The following is a 17029-nucleotide window of genomic DNA, read 5'->3' on the forward strand; positions in this document are numbered from 1 at the left end:
CTTTTTTTTTAAAAAAATTTCAAAAATAATTTTATAATAGTACATTATTTCATGATAAACTTTTACTTATTTAGTAAAATTATATAAAGAATTGAAGTAATTTTTTCACAAACTAGTTTCCGAGCACGCGCGTTGCGCGTGTAACCCATGAGTATATTATTTCTTAAAAGATAATATTACTAAATAATAAAATATGTCTAATTGAGATTTCTTACTTTGTTTAACTACTAATTGTGACACTCCAATTTTCTGCCCTGCTAGTGAATGCATCGAAATAATAATATGAAAAATTAATAAAATAAACTTCGTTTATAATTCAAAAATAAGTTTAGAAAGCAAAAAGGAAAAATAGCAACTATCTAAATTAAATTTCTCGATAGTTCCGTTTTATTGGTAGAATAATGTTAGAAGAAATAGTGTAAGATTAACTTTGAGTGAAAGGAAAACAAAACCTTTCAACTTTTTTACTTTGCCTTTTGAATCTCCTGATAATTATGTTTAAAGTATTGTATTAAATTTTTATCCACAAACACTTTAAACTAATTAGTTAACTATAAATATTTAAAACTATGATGTAAAAAGTCTTATTATTTATATTTTGAAAATCAGAATATTTATGAATAACTACTATTTTTATCTAAAATTTAATTTTCTCTTCATACATAACTTATCCACCATTAATCTAATATTATATGTTTCACCTTTTTTTTTTCCATAAAAAGAAAAGAAAAGAGTAAACATCCTATTTTATCACATTCATTCTTAAAGATGAAAATTAATGTATATGTAAAATTATAAGTACGAAGCAAAAAAAAAAAGAAAAAAGAAAAGATACAGATGAGCAAGATAATTAGGCATTTCATTTTATTTTTGTCTCCATAGTGAAACTGAACATTTGAGCATACAAAATACAAATATGAATTTAGAGCAACTTGCTAATAAAACAAGAATTCAACTATATGAAGAGACACAAAAAAGTCTTATTATAATTCTTACTACAAATAAGTATAGAACTAACACATCAAGTTCCGATGCTTCAGTAATTGAATTCTTGTCTATTCTCGTGACTGCAGAAGGGAATCTCACAACTTTCACCTCAAATTGTGACATTATTTCACATGTTTAGAGTTCCTACACACAAGAATTGTAGGAGTGGTAAATAAAAGTTTTTCTTGAAAAAGTTAAATTTATAGAACAAAATTTTGGAAACATGAAAAGTCACATGAATTATTGTTAAAATAAATATAAAAAAGATAGAGATGAAATTTTATTTTAAAGATACATGAATCTACTTTGTTAAAATAAATATAAAAAAAATAGAGATGAAATTTAATTTTAAAGATACATGAATCTACTTTAATTTCTTGTCTATAAGGAATAATTACTCATTTTTATTTTATTTACATTTGTGTTGAAATTTGAAAGGTCAAGATTAGGAAATGAGAATAAGAAGATTATAAAAGTTTTAATTTATTAGAGGGGCAAAATAGTAATTCAACTTTTAAGTTTTGAGCTTCATGCTTATAATAATATATATATATGGTTTTACAAGTTAAAAATCAAAATGATATAACCAAACAAAACTTGAAGAATGATCTAAATGATAATTCATAATTTAGTTGATGTGAGATGGTGAAAAGCGAAACCCTAGCAATAGGAAGAACGAAAATGAATAGGTGATAGAAATTAGAAAGCGGCGGAGTCCGGTTGAGATATTATCAATCATACCTTGTTCTGCTATGGAATCTTTGTGTGCAAACTATGCTTCTTCAGATGAAGAGGAACAAGTAACGCTTCCTCCCCAAAAATCAACTTCTTCTTTCCTATCACTTCCCCCACCAAAATCCCATGATCAACAACTGCGCCCACCTAATGTTGGAATTACCACATCTTCTTCTTCTTCCCTTTTCTCTGTCCTTCCACCTCCAAAGACCACCATGGAAGATCCTCCACTCCTCCTCAATTCCTCAGATCCTAAACCCAAAAGGGTTGTTCAATTTAAGCCTCCTGTCAACCCTTTTTCTCTCAAGTCTTATAGTCTGGATGAAGATGATGAAGATGAAGATGAAAAGGAAAAACAAAGAAAAAGGTCTCGGTCTTTTGCTCAAACATCTTCAGTTAAATCATTTTTGTCCACAATTCCTGCTCCAAAGAACTCTAACACTTTGGGTGTTTTGGGTTCCGGCTCCGGAAGAAGATCCACCATCCAAGCAGATGTCCCTGTTCCTGATCCGGTTAGTTCGAATGAAGTTCTAGTTAATTCCAATACAGAGTACAGTGAGAGCCAGCAGATTGCTGGGTCGTTTCAGAGTGTAATGGGAGGTTTTGATGGTCCCTCACAACATAATGCTGATTGGAATGCACAGGGTTATGTAAACCAAGAAGTGTATGCTAGATATGATAATGATGGGGCTAGTGAACATTCTCCTGCGGCTCCACCAAATGTGAATTATGTTGAGTATGACAGTAATTATGACGCTTACACTGGTTACGAACAGTATGGTCATAATTGGACTGATGGGTCTAGTGCAACAGAAGCATCAACAATTACTGATACGGCTGAAGTTGTATTTAGATTGCCTGGGAAGAGAGGCAGGAGTGATGCTCCACAGAATATTGTTGAGGTGAACCAGGATGAGTTGATGAAGAATCGGCCAAGGGAAGACCAAAGCAGGCTCACTGGGATTGCCTTTGGGCCATCTTACCAGGTACACTTATACTATGTCTATGAAGTTACTTATTCTTTAACTAAATTATGAGAGGCTTAAAGTTTAATATAGTTGATTTTTAGCACTGCATATTAATTTTGAGTATTTGGACACCATTGTGTATGTGTCTTTGTTATTTGATTCTGTTTCTTTCTCTCTGTCTCTGCTAAGTTTTGAGTTCTTAATATCCGAATTGGTCATGATGCTTTCTGCTTACTCTAAGCAGGATAAATGAATCTCAGAGATTTAGATAACTTATAGCATTGTGAGATATAGTTTTCTTGTTCCGTCAAGTGTTATTATGCATGTTTCTAGTCAATTTTTTCTTTTAAGAGAAAACCTTGTATTATAGCTTCTAGTCCTTAAGATTAAAAAGTTGGCAAATGATGTTCCAGTGGGAGGATTGAGATTTTCTCTTGTAGTTTAGATACCTGCTCTTGCTTCTTGCACGATGCTCTAATTCATTTATCTTGTTGGTGTGTTCACGCACTAGCAAAAAGGGATTTGTTAATTATATAGTTCAGTTAAGTTGATGTGAACGTGAATACTTATGCATTTTCCTCTGGCATTGTTTGTTCAAAGTATTTTGTTTCTAGTGTTACTACTGATTTAACGCGGAGTTGGGTCAAAATGCCCTAAAATTGAATAAAAACGCCCCTGCTGATGGTTTGGTCCTAATATGCCCCTATTGTTACTTTTGGGTCAAAAATACTCTTTTTCAACAGATTATTCTTTTTTAACACATTCTTTTCCTAATAAAATATTATTTTTATTGAACGGATATGCTCAAGGTACACCTCACTTTTGATGTAATGCGGTTGTATGCAATTATAGTAATCCAACTAGGTTAGGGTCGAATTACAAAACTAATACTCTCAAGATACACCTCACTTTTGATGTAACATGGTCGTATGCAATATAGTTATCCAACTAGGTTAGGGTTGAATCCACATGGAATATTGGGAAACTCCTTCATGTTTATATATCAGTATGATTACTCAACTTATAGCCGGTGTAACAGTTGTAGAGATTGATTGTAGTTACTTAAGTTATAAAATAGAAAGTAAGTATGCTGAAAGTCTGTAAGTATGCTTGCAATTTGTCCCAACAATGGATTGTTTTCTCCTTTCGATAATCATGCAATACATGCCCTTGGGGTTATAGAACTCACTCTCTTTCGAGTTCATGAACAATTATCTACATATGATGGTTCTGCAATTATATGAAGTATTGACAATAAGAACGACTGATTATGCTTAAGTAGATTCAATTATATCTAATGTAAATCTATCAAACAAGGGTTAACGCCTTGAGTTCATGCAAATCTTCCTATACCAAATCCTAACCACTCTTCCAAGTCTGTAGATTAAGATATTATGTTGTAGGTTAGTGTTATTAACCACTATAATGTTTAATTAAGCACGAAAAGAAGTTTGATATGTAACCCTCCTGGTAGTATGTGATTTCCAGAAAACCTTATGAACTACACAATCTCATTGTGTTTCACAACCTCAGTAGAGGATATGAATACCAAATTTAGCTACTCATACTGATAAAGAAATCAGAAGAATAAAGATTTAAAAAAGGTTGAAAGCTTGAATAAAATTGAAGCCTTTATTCAAGAACTGTAAAAACTGTAAACTTTGGATGAGAAGAATTACTACAACTAACTACTAAAAAATCTTGACTACTACAATTCTCCCCTCTTCTTTTACAAGTGAAGCCAATATACCTATTTCTAATTGTCCAAGAAAGTAGAATTCTAAACAATTAACTTAAGTTCCACCTATAGACTTCTGCGACCAACTCCACGACCATCACCTGTTTTATGGGTCGTGGACTCAATGATTGCCCATTAGGTTTTCCTGGAGTTGTGTTGTGTTTTGTTACGTGGCTGTGCTTTGGTTTCACGAGCACTCATGTACTCTTCCACTGTTGTCACACTTCTGTTCACCTCTTTGTATATACGTTTTTGGAATTTATGTAATTTTCATATAGTCTTTCTTTTAAAGCACCAACGGGAGCCCTTTTTTATGACACTGTAGACTGTACATTATGCGGAGATCAATATTTCTCTCATTAAAAGTTTTCATGAGCTTATTAACAAAATCAGTCTCTGCGATAGATCTTCCAAGCATGGGATTTAACCTTGTTTTCTTTTCTATTATCCTTGTTATTTCCTAACGTATACTCTTTATCACTTTTTTCTCACTAAGTTTCCACGCATGTCTCATAAGCTTCAAAAAGATGGTAGTAAGCTCTTTGAATATCTCCTCTATTCTTAATATTCTAACCACTTGTTTGACATTCATGCACATTAATTTTGCAATGAATAGCTTGGTTAGCTATACAATTGTCTCTTTGAGGCACTTATAAACCTCTACTGGGATATCATTTAAACCACAAGTTTTTTCTAATCCTTATATTTTTTGCATACTTCGTGTTTCTAAGTGGGCATTTGGCCATCAATTCTTTCCCCAAATTGTTTGGATTTTCCAAGGTTGGAGTTGGAGTTGGAGTTGTTTGACCATACTTTTTGTAATAGTTATTTGGATTTTGGATGTACTTTTTAAAAAACGCGAAATATATTTTAAATGAGCTTAGTTATAAAAATAAGAAAATTAGGAGGTTTAGCCAAGGCTTATAGCTCAAGACCCCATAAATTTGAAAAAGAAAAAATTTATAAAGTGAAAACTAGGTTTGTGTATTTTTCAAATTCTAAATACAACTTCAAATTGTATATGGAATTTTTATGGCCAACTGGTGATTTTCAAACGAAGTGAAATTGTTGTGGCCAAACGGATCATAAAACTGATTCTTTAGGTGAACTAAAATCTTTAAAAGTGATCCTCATGATTTGCCAGGGTCGGGCAACACCTCAGGTGACGCTTCTGCTTTCTTGTGGGACATGGCTTTCCCCGCCTTTCATTTTGATTTCCTCTTTTGTATGTGCTGCACTAGTTTCCTGATTTTCTCTTGCTGCATTGATATTAAAATGTAAGTATTTTTTCATTTTTCCGCTTCTCTTCACTTATTGATTTGCAATTTTTGATAATTGGTTAATTGTATTCTTCAACATTAATGTTCAAAACTGTTTTTGTTTTGAGTCGAGGGTCTATCGGAGAACAACCTCTCTACCTCACCTCTGAGCTAGAGGTAACTGTACACTATCTTCTCCAGACCCCACTCCGTGGGAGTACACTAAGTATGTTCTTGTATTCTTCAGCATTAAGCAGATGCTGGCCACCTTCAAAAAGGGATTACAACCATAACCAAAACAGACTTACAAACACCCTATTAAATCTGTAGTTTGATCCGCATCCTCTGTACTAAGTTGTTTACACCAAAAATGTAAAGCTACTAAACAATTCCATTTTACTTTGTGAATGGAATTGGAGATATCTTCCAAACATCTGCCATTTCTTTCTTTCCACACAAACCAGCATATGTATGAATGTAGTAATTTCCACCATCTCTTCTGAGTTTTGGTACCCTTTTTTTAGTCCAACAGTTCAGTAGATCAGAGGTGTGTTCCAGCGTAGTCCAACGAGTTGGTGATGTTGATGAACAACTCCCAGAGTTCAATAGTGAACTTGTAGTGTAGGATCAAGTGCTTATTTGTTTCCCCTGTTGAATTGCAAAGAAAGCACCTGGCAGTAGTTGCACTCCTTTTCTCTAGAGTATTTATTGAGTTAAGCAAGCTCTTCTCATAACACCAAGTGAAGCAATTCACTTTTGTTGGAGTCAGACCCTTCCATATGCTATTCCAAATGTATAGAAAACACCACCACCACTCTCCTATATGCATTATTATCAGTAATATTCCCATCTTTAGTATGTCTCCAGATGGTCCTATTTGGTGCATCTGTTATGATGTGGTAGCCTCCTAGCATCTCCAACAATGAGGCCACACTTCCCACTTCCCAATCATTTAGTAATCTCCTGAAGGAGAGGTCTCAATCCTGTTTTGTCCAACATTCACCTACTCGGGAATCAGGATTGTTGCAGATTGAGAAAAGATATGGTTAAACCTCACATAGAGGGATCAATCCAACCTTCTCTCCAATATTTATTCTTGTTGTCATTACCTACTTTGAGTATCAGGTTTTCCTCCATTGAAGTCCATAGGGATCTCTTTATCAAAAAAAGTCCATAGGGATCTGATTATTCTCCATACCCCTAGCCCATAAGATTTTCTAGACAATCTCTGAGCACCAAAGATTGAGCTCACCATATTTGGCCATAATAGCTTCCTTCCATAGAGCTCTTTCCTCATTAATGTATCTCCACAACAACTTCATTAGTGAACTTCTGTTCTGTACTTTCAAATTCTTGTACCCAGACCTCCTTTTTCTTTGCTGAGCATCACTGTATCCCGCTTCCCGGAAAAGCACCCTTTGTTTTCTTTGCCTCCTTTCCATTGGAAATTCTTGTTAAGTTTGTCAAATGATCCCATCCCATAACTCCAAAGCTTTGGGTTTGCTCCCTGGAGGCATTCCCAAGTAGGTTGTAGGGAATTCTTCTATTCTGCACTCAATGATAAATACTTGCCAATCCCTGAATCTATGGCACATCCTTGACAGGTATTAAGCTACTTTTGCTAAACCTTAACCCAGCTACTGCTTCAAAGAGGACCAGTATCAGTCTGATGGAGGACACCAGTTCTGCTTCCGGTTAAATAAGATGATGGTATCATCTGCACACAGCAGATAACTAATCTCTTTTGTACGTACTGATCTGTCTCCCATCTGAAAACCCCTTATCCATATGTTTTTTTTTTGAACATTAAAGTTGTATTCTTTAGCATTAAGGACATGCTGGCCACCTTCAAAAAATTTACAGCCCTAACCAAAATTACAAGCTCCCTATTAATTCTATAATTTGACCTACATCTTTATACATCGTTGTTTACACCAAAAAAGTAAAGATGCCAAACAATTCCACTTTACTTTGTGAATGAAATTAGATCTATCTTCAAAACATCTCTCATTCCTTTCCTTCCACATCGACCACCATATGCATGATGGTATTAGCCTCCACCACTTCTTTTGAGTCTTGCTACCCCCCTTTCTGATCCAAAATTTAAAAAGATCAGAGGTGCAATCTGGCATAGTCCAGCTACAACATGTGATGTTGAGGAACATCACCCAGATCCGTGTAGTGAATTTGCAATGTAAAAATAGGTGTCTGTTTGTTTCTCCAGTCAAATTGCATAGAAAACACCTAGGGACTAGTTGCTTTCCTTTCTTCTGCAGCACTTCTTGAATTAAGCAGGCCCTTTTGATGACTAACCAAGTGAAGCATTTCACTTTGGTGGGGATCAGTCCTCTCCAAATACTCTTCCAATGATGATAGTAGCCTCTAACTCCAACTTGTATGCCTTTCTTGTAAGCACTGTTTACTGTGAATTTGCCATCCTTGTTGTGCTTCCAAATAACTCTATCTGGTGCATTTGTTACTAGATTGGTGCCCCCCAATTTTTTCCAGGAAAGAAGCCAGTCTATCTACTTCCCAATCATTCAATAGCCTTCTGAAAGATAGGTCCCAACCTTGAGTTGTCCAGCATTCACATAATCTAGCTTCAGGGTTGTTGCAGATTGAGAAAAGATCTGGGAAAGACTCACTTAGAGGAACTTGATCAATCCATCCATCTCTCCAAAACTTAATCTTGTTGCCATTTCCAACTTTGAGCAACACATTTTCTTCCATAGAGTTCCATAAAGCTCTGGTTGTCCTCCATACTCCCCATCCATAGGGTTCTGACACTATCTTTGTAGACCATGGGTTCAATTCGCCATACTTTGTCACTATCACCTCCTTCCACAGGGTTCCTTCCTCACTAGTATATCTCCACAACCACTTCATCAAAAGGCTCTTGTTTTGGATTCTCAAATTTCTAATACCCAGTCCCCCTCTTTCTTTGCTTAGCATCACAGTGTTCCATTTCACTAAATAGTAACCCTTGCTTTCTCCCTCTTTACCTTTTTGTCAGAGGAAGTTTTTTCTCAGTCTATCCAACTTTTTGATAATTATTGGAGGAACTGAAATAACGACATAACATAAGTAGGCAGTGAATCTAAAATAGAGTTAATCAAGATCACTCTACCCCCCAACGATAGAAATTGAGCCTTACATCTTGATAATTTTTTTTTCTGCTTTTTCCAGAATTCCATTCCATATCGCAAAAGCTTTATGTTTGCTCCCTAGTGGCATTCCCAAGTATGTTGTCGGCAACTTCTCTACTTTACACCCTAGAATGCTTGCAAATCCTTGAATCTGAGGCACCTCGTTGACTGCAATCAAGCTGCTTTTCCCCAATTGACCCTTAGCCCTGATACTGCTTCAAATAAGATTAGAATCAATCTGATGTAGTTCAGTTGTTTAGCAGTTGTTTGGCTTCTGGCTCACAGAGGATGATAGTATCATCTGCATATAGCAAATGGCTGATCTCCTTTCTATTCCTTGTTCTGTCTCCTATTTGGAAACCCTTGATCCACCTGTTCTGTGTAGCTATTCTCAATCATACTGTCAAAACTTTCCATTGCTAGAATAAAGAGAAAAGCTGACAGTGGATCACCTTGTTGCAACCCCCTTTCTCATGCAAAGAAGCCAACAGGTTCACCATTCACTAGTATTGAGAACCTGACTGTTTTAATGCACACTTCTATCCATTTTAGCCACTTACTACCAAAACTCATTTGTCTCAAAACATTCAGTAAAAATGCCCAATTTACATGATCATATGCTTTCTGGATGACCGCAACTCCATGTTTCATTCTTGAATCTATGCACTTGCTAGCTATCAATGCAACATCCATGATCTGTCTCCCTTTTATGAAAGCCATCTGATTATTATTGACCAATTTGCTAACCACCCTCTTGAGTCTTTCTGCCAGTAATTTAGCCATGATTTTGTAAACCCCTCCTATCAGACTGATTGGCCTATAATCTTTTAGTTCTGAAGCTTCAACCTTTTTAGGAATTAGAGCAATGGATATTGCATTGGAACTTTTCTCAAAATTCTGATTGGAGTGGAACTGTGAAAGAGTGTTAATTATGTCCTCCTTCAAAACGTCCCAAAAAAGTCTCAAAGAAAATCATTGGGAAGCCATCTGGTCCAAGTGCCTTCTCCTTAGCACACATCCTAATACTTTCTAGGATTTCTTCTTCCTCGAAAGGTCTTTGCAACCGTACTTGTTCCTCTCCATTTATCATATAAACATCTTGAATGTTCAGATCAGGCCTCCAGTGTTCAGCTTCCTTGTATAAATATATGTAGAAATTTTGGACAGCCTCCTTGATCATAGCTGGATCTTTCACAATGTTACCTTCTACATCAAGTTGTTCCATAGTATTGAACCTCTTATTAGAGGTGGCGATTCTGTGGAAAAACTTTGTATTCTTGTCTCCATGTTTCAACCATTGTACCTTGAATCTTTGTTTCCATGTTATCTCCTCTTTCTTGACTCTGTGTTCTTGTATTATCTCCCGATTTGATATCTACCTTAAAATGTCTTCTAATCTATGCTTCCAGTTACCTTTGTTTTCTTTGCTCCATTCTTTCATCTTTACCTTTAACAGTTTCATTTTCTCAGCTAATATATATCCTGCTCTCTCCTCAATGTTGAAAGAATCCCACCATTCCTTTACTTTGTCTTTGAATCCCTCTACCTCCAACTACCAAGATTCAAATTTAAAATAAGATTTTTTCCATTCCCAACCACCACATGTTAGCATAATAGGATTATGATTAGATGTTAACTTTGGTAGGACGTTTTGTTTGATGTGAATGAAGCTTTCCCCCTATTGTGCACAATGAAGAAATATATCAATTCTTCAAGCACTCATTTGATTGCCCCCTCTTCTCCAAGTATAAGATCCTCCAAATAAAGGAGGATCAATCAACTCCCAACTCCTGAATACAAGAGGAAAATTCTGTCATAGCACCAGTAAGTCTGCGGCAGTTTGTTCTCTCTGATGGGTGTGTAGTAACATTAAAATCTCTGCAAACTATCCATGGTCCTACAATCCTTACTATGATGGCTTCCAATTCCTCCACAATACCTTTCTGATCTCTCTACTACAATCAACATATGCTGCAGTTATGTGCCAACTGAATTCTTCACGTACCCCTGTGAATTTCCTAGTTAAGCTTTGCCTGCCAATCTCCACCAGTTCCCTCTTTCATACCCTTTTATCCCACAAAATTGCAATCCCCCCACTGCTCCTCATTGCCTCCTTATGAACTTCTCCCATCCATCTATTTTCCCATATCTTCGGTATTAGTCCATCAATATTACCCTCCAGCTTTGTCTCAACTAATACATAAATATCTGCCTCCCACTAATGTATTAGTTTCCTAACAGTGTCCTTTTTATCCCTCCCATTCAGCCCCCTCACATTCCATGAGATTATTTTCACTCTCACTGATTGGTTAGAGCTAAAAGCCTTCCACTAGATCTTGGTTCCCCGTCTTTGAAATTCATATCAAAGAACAAATTTCTCACCTCTTTTGGGACATCATTGTTAGATTTTATTGTCTTCATCTTCTCCCCTTTTCCAGTCTCCTTTTCCCTCCTTTGGTCTTGCTTAGCTAACATAGTATACGCTTCCTTTTTGCATCCTTTAAAATTGACACCAAATTATTGACCTAATTTTATCATGTTGTCTTGGATTCATTCCGTGGCATGTGCAGCCAAGTCTTCCTCATGTGTGCTATTGTCAACCTATAAAGGTTCTGGCTCTGTATACATAACCAAGAGTGAATTTGAAAAATCTATCTCTCCTTCTCCATTAATTTGAGTTGGATTGTTCTCCCTTATTGATCCCTCTTCCTCCTGAATTTTCGCATGTGGTTGTAGTTGATTGTCCTGCTCTTTCTCCCTTTTTTCCATTGTTGTTACTCCTGTCGCATCCATTCTCCCTCATCTTCGAATTTTACGAAGTTAGAACAACGACATATTTCTGAATTTGACATACTAATGAGCTCGACCAAAGGCTCTGTGAAGAGCTTTTGTTCTTGTTCTGGGCCCAATTCTTTTGGATCTATTTTATCCTTCAGTTCATTTGATTTAAAGGGAATGGGCTTTTCACCATCTGGCCCACCACTTAAATGAAAGGGTCTTTTCTCTTTCTTCCCTAACTCCTTTTTCCAGCTGTCCACCACTACTACTACTGGGACCCCCAACCCAATTCAATCTCTCTTGAAAAGGTCCCAACCGTGGACACATGCCTTGTGCCAGTAAAGGACACTCCTTTTTTGTATACATTGATATCTGTAATGTATCTCTCTGCATCCTCTCTTCCTTTTTGGTGAATTACCTCTGCATCTCTAGATATACTAGGATTTGACCTCTCTACTTGGCTACTAATTTCAACAGTCATTTTCTCCCGTATTTTTTTCCAGTAGGTTGCTGGTTCTTCACACCATACCGGCATTGAGAAAACTAGGTTTTCGTCCTCGACTTCAATGGATGTTGGGATTTTTTCTCTAGGCCCTTTAACTCGGATTCTGGCCCACCGTAAGTGGTTTTTGAGCTCCGTTTCTTCTTCATTCTTCGCCTCCACATTTGTCTCCTATCTTTCTCATTGTTTCAGAGTTCCAATGATGCAGAGGAAGTCCCAAGACCCTGATCCAATACCAATCGAATTTTGTTGTATCAGGAAAAACTCCCTTTGTTGGATGCCACCAGTCCAGTTTGAGAATTCGGTTGTCTCTTCCATTCTCCCATCATAATATGTTATGTTGCACTTCTTGACTGAACCTCAAAAAGGAAATTGAACCCATTCATGTCATACACCTGGATGTTTGGTACTCCTTTCCAGGTTTGAACTGCCGATTTTCTAACATCGTTGCGTGTTGGGGCCTCTTCTCCTCCAATGAATCTCCCAACCAAACATCTTCGCAGCAGAGCATTATCCTCCTGACCGACAAATTTTTCCACGTTCATGGGTTCGTTTCTAACTTCAATCCTTCGCTGCTCCCATTTAAGCTTTGTAATTAGCCACCCCCCACCCCCACCACACACACACACACAACAATAGCGTTCCACCTTGTATCCCCTTCTGTAATAGAAGTGCCATGTGTATTTGACACTTTATTAATAAAATCTTCAATTTTGTGGATCAGTCTCCCCCACCCCTCATTAAATTGATTCTCTGGAAGAATGATGACTGTTCTGTTCTGGCCCTTAACAGCTATTATTGAGATGTAGCGACCATATTTGTTGAACTTTTGAGTGCAGTAAATGTAGGTTGGCATATCTCTGCATCTCCGTGGTTTAAAGATTTTCCCCTCATTGCCCGAGGCTTCTTGCATCCTTTTGCACAGCCATAAAAGAACTCCCCTGCTAATTGACATCCTCCTCAATGGGGGTCTCGATCTCTCTACCCAATCAAAACAGGTATTTGTGTCTGAGAAGGAAGCTGTGATATCAAAAAACTTTACCCCTGTTCTGAAAAAAAGTCAGCAATCCATTTCTGGAAGAAAAGGAAGAGATTAGTAGAAGTGTTTAGAAGGAAAAGTGGAGTCTCCCCGATGGTAGAAGACCACCGGAAAGGAATTCAAAAGCCCAGAAGGGACTTCTGAAAGTTTGCCTAGGGAGATGTGCCTGAGAGCTGCTTTCTCAACTAGGGTCTTTTGAAGCACTTGGGATCCTATCATGTGTTGCTACTTTCATCAAGCTGTCAGCCTTCCATATCCAGTATAAACAGGAAAGGAGACAGTGGATCTCCTTGCCTCAATCCCTTTTCTTATGTCAAACCCCCCACTGGTTCTCGATTTACAAGAACAGAGAACCTGACAGTTTTATATAGAATACAATCAATTTCAACCAGTGGGAATTTGAGCATAATTTATTATGGAATTTTTTACCATCCTCACAGAGGCGGACCTGCTTATGTAGGTGAGGGTGCATGTGCTGATGTGCATCCGTTAACTTTGAAAAATTTATGTATATATGCTTTGACGAACAAATATATATAACTCTACACTCGTACAAACAGAATTGCACTTTGGGGTGTTGGTTGAAGCTGCTGCGTCCACACATGTGACGCAAGATCTATCTTGGAATAGCACATTTTTGTTTTTATTTTTTCTTTTTGATTTTAAAGGGCTATAATAACAATAAAAGTGATGCATATGGGGATTCAAACCTCCATTCAACATGTATCTTCAGCACACCCTTGACCACAGAGCTATCACAATCAACTGTTACAACAAAGCTAAAATATAAGTACTTATTAGCTTAGAACTCATATTTGACCTATATATTTATATTTTCACTACTGTTCACATCAATTGGTCACAATAATATCCCTCAATAATCATTGTATGTTTTGCTAGTGCCTATGTTAAGATAATGGTGTCCCTGTGGTCTTCAATTCTTGGGTTCGTCTCTGCATATCACCAATCTATGCAGCACAAATGAGATGGATCCTGTGAGCAAAATACAGAATTCTTTTTTTGTGTAGTTAAAGGTAAATGTTTCATTTACACAAAAGATCCAGGAACTATGTTGATGGTGGGCAGTTCAAAAGAAGGCGGAAACCCCTGTACAATATCAATGCTGTACAGAGCTAATAAAGTCTATCGTGTTGCTTTCTTCATATATATACACTGGCCAAAAGTCCAAAACAACTGTATTTTTATCATTAGTATCGCTGTAGCCTTATCGTCAAAGATTCTACTGTTTCTTTTCTTCCATAATATCCGAACTACAGAGACTGGAGTGGTTCTCCCAATTTTCCTTAGCCTCTTTGTCTCCCTTGTCGTGCTGCCAGCAGAAGGTCCTTTATTGACCATGGCCTTACCAATGCCAACTTCTCACCAAATGCTTAGGAATAACCTCCATAATTGTCTAGCAACCGGGCAATGAGGACAAAATGCTGTTGTTTCTTTTCCTTACCAGACATAGCATCTACTGCCATATAGCCGAATCTCTTTGACATGCATAGTGAATCAATCCTGCTGAAAGCATTATCTGTCTTTATTTGCTTATATGGTGTGGTGATATAAGAATCTTTTTTCTATTTGCTTGTTTTTAAACTTAAATTTAGTGCACTGAGCTGTTGTGATATAGTTTACATGACTTTAAAGGTACTTGAGATTGATCTTTATCTTGTCTCATTATGTTTCTCCTGCCTCCATTTAAGGAATGAAGGCTGGTGGTGGCTTTTGGGTCTGTCTGGTTAGACTTGTTAAACTGATTTTGATTATCTAACCTGTATTTAACAATCAATTTCCATTTTTATTTTTATGGTTGATAATTAACCAAATATTGATTGTAACTAATGTACTGGTGTTAATGAAAAGGAGAAGGGAATAAATTAGGTGAGATATTCCAATTATAGGCTATACTTTCTCATTTTTTCCTTTCCTCTTGTCAATTATCAAGGATGATAAGTGTTAAGTTTCTCACATGTACATTTTATTTGTTGTAGCCTGTTTCGAGCAAGGGAAAGCCTTCTAAGCTGCTCAAAAGAAAGCATCAAATTAGTACTTTATACTTCGATATGAAACAAAAAGAAATGGAGCTGTCAGAGCGACGGGCCAAGGGGATGCAGACAAAAGCTCAAACTCAGGGAAAGTATGGTTGGTGACAGTTTTATGGTTTTCGAGGACATATGGTGAATGAGCAACTTTTCTTTGTTTGGTAAATCAAATTTTAAATGTTGTCGATAGTGGCTGGCTTTGAAAGCATTGTGTAGTGCAATATTTGTGCAATTTCCTAGTAATAAGTAGTGAGAATACTGATGGTTCCTTGTAATGATATACTGTACAATAATGGCAAATTGTTGATTACATCTGTGATTGTCCGTGCAAGAGAGATTTCTATACTTGAATTTGAAGGAAGGTTCAACCATCGTGCACAACCTCAAATGACAGAAACCTTGAATAGCTTATTTGTCTTTAGGGAAGAAAAACTTTCCATATTAGGGTGTGTTTGGTACGAAGGAAAACATGCAAATTTTTTCAATATTTCGATGCTTATTTTTCTCAAATTTAAGGAAAATGACAGACCTTAAAAAATTAAGAGAAATATTTTTCAAAATTTTATTTCATCATTCAATATTTTTTTTCTTTATCTTACCCCATGTACCTAGGGGCCGAACCACCTTATTGTAAGGGGTTTTCCCTATCGATGGAAAATTATATTATTCATACATGGTAAAAATATTCTTTTAGGTATATATGTAGATGTCAAACCTCCTTTGGCTACTTCGTGTGTCTATTCTACAAGTTTTGAAGCATCTTATTGAAAATCTTGGTTTCGGCACTGTTTGTACCCTGTACCTGACCTTCCCTGTCAAAAAAAAAAATTAATTTGCTTTTAAATTTACAAAACAATATTTTTTAAAAAATATTTTGAATTTTTAATAATATTAACTTTTACGCTACCCATCCCCCCTCCCTCTGCCGTCCAGTCAATTTTTTTAAAAAAATATTTTTTTGAAAAATATTTCGAGTTTTAAAAAAAAAATATTTACGCACCCCCACCCCTACCCTCCCACCAGTCCCACCTAAGTCACCCCGTTAATTTTTTTTTTTGGAAAACATTTTATATTTAAAAGAAATTCATTTTACATGCCACCCCCATCCCCCTCCCCACACCGCTAACCCCATCCAGGACACCATCGTCAAATACATCAATTTTTTAAAATTATTTTTTGAAAAATATTTTAAATTAACAAAATTCATTTTTAACGCCACCCCACTTTGTGAAAATATATTCCTCGATTGAAAATCTGGATCAGATCTCTGGGTCAAATTTTTGAACGGTCATCGGGGACTATCTTAGTTTGGGCTAAGGGTGATCACTCATCGGGGTTGAATTTCGGATTAGAAAGTATTTTCCTAAAGTTTATTTTCTAGTCTAAAGTCAGAAATAAAAAATATTTTCTGGAAAAAATTTTTCATTCACCAACCAAATGTAAAAAAAATATTATTTACTGACCAACCAAAAATGAGAAAATAAGTTAGAAATTCACTTATTTTCAAAGAAAACATTTTCTAAGAATTCGCTTTAGAGGAATAAAGAAGGAACTTCTGTTGGGAAAGACAAGACACTAACAAAGAATGCCTGACAGGATAACAGCGGAAGAATACCCAAGTCTATACTTTCCCTTCTCGATTTGAACCAAGAGAAGACAAACAACCACAAGCAATATGATGGTAAGGCAGCAAGTAATTCAACCAAACAAATATAACAAGGCAATAATAAACCAATCACACAAGACACCAAGATTTACGTGGAACACCCTTCGATGTAAAGAGTAAAAAACCACGGGACCAAAAGCTCCACTATAATCACCAAGAGTTA

At 36.3% G+C, this 17029-nt stretch overlaps 1 protein-coding gene across 2 annotated transcripts; it reads left to right on the forward strand.

The window, feature by feature from the left end:
- The first annotated feature begins 1573 nt into the window (after positions 1-1573).
- Positions 1574-15519, forward strand: LOC107031554. 2 transcript variants are annotated; one of them, XM_015232967.2, is made up of 2 exons: positions 1574-2708; positions 15150-15519. In XM_015232967.2, the coding sequence occupies exons 1-2, from the start codon at positions 1740-1742 to the stop codon at positions 15306-15308; spliced, it is 1128 nt and encodes a 375-aa protein (XP_015088453.1). In that variant the 5' UTR covers positions 1574-1739; the 3' UTR covers positions 15309-15519. The 2 variants fall into 2 exon arrangements, with proteins under 2 accessions (XP_015088453.1, XP_027767552.1); XM_027911751.1 differs by lacking the exon at positions 15150-15519 and adding an exon at positions 5573-13589.
- The last annotated feature ends 1510 nt before the right edge of the window (positions 15520-17029 follow it).

This window comes from Solanum pennellii, chromosome 9, assembly GCF_001406875.1.
Source record: "Solanum pennellii chromosome 9, SPENNV200".
NCBI classification, from domain to species: Eukaryota; Viridiplantae; Streptophyta; class Magnoliopsida; order Solanales; family Solanaceae; genus Solanum; species Solanum pennellii.

What these genes read in the sequence shown, in the direction of transcription:
- LOC107031554 (XM_015232967.2), top strand. Translation starts at nt 1,740, where the DNA reads ATGGAATCTTTGTGTGCAAACTATGCTTCTTCAGATGAAGAGGAACAA. An exon ending in CCTTTGGGCCATCTTACCAG is followed by an intron (nt 2,709 to 15,149) that starts GTACACTTATAC and finishes TATTTGTTGTAG; the next exon opens with CCTGTTTCGAGCAAGGGAAA.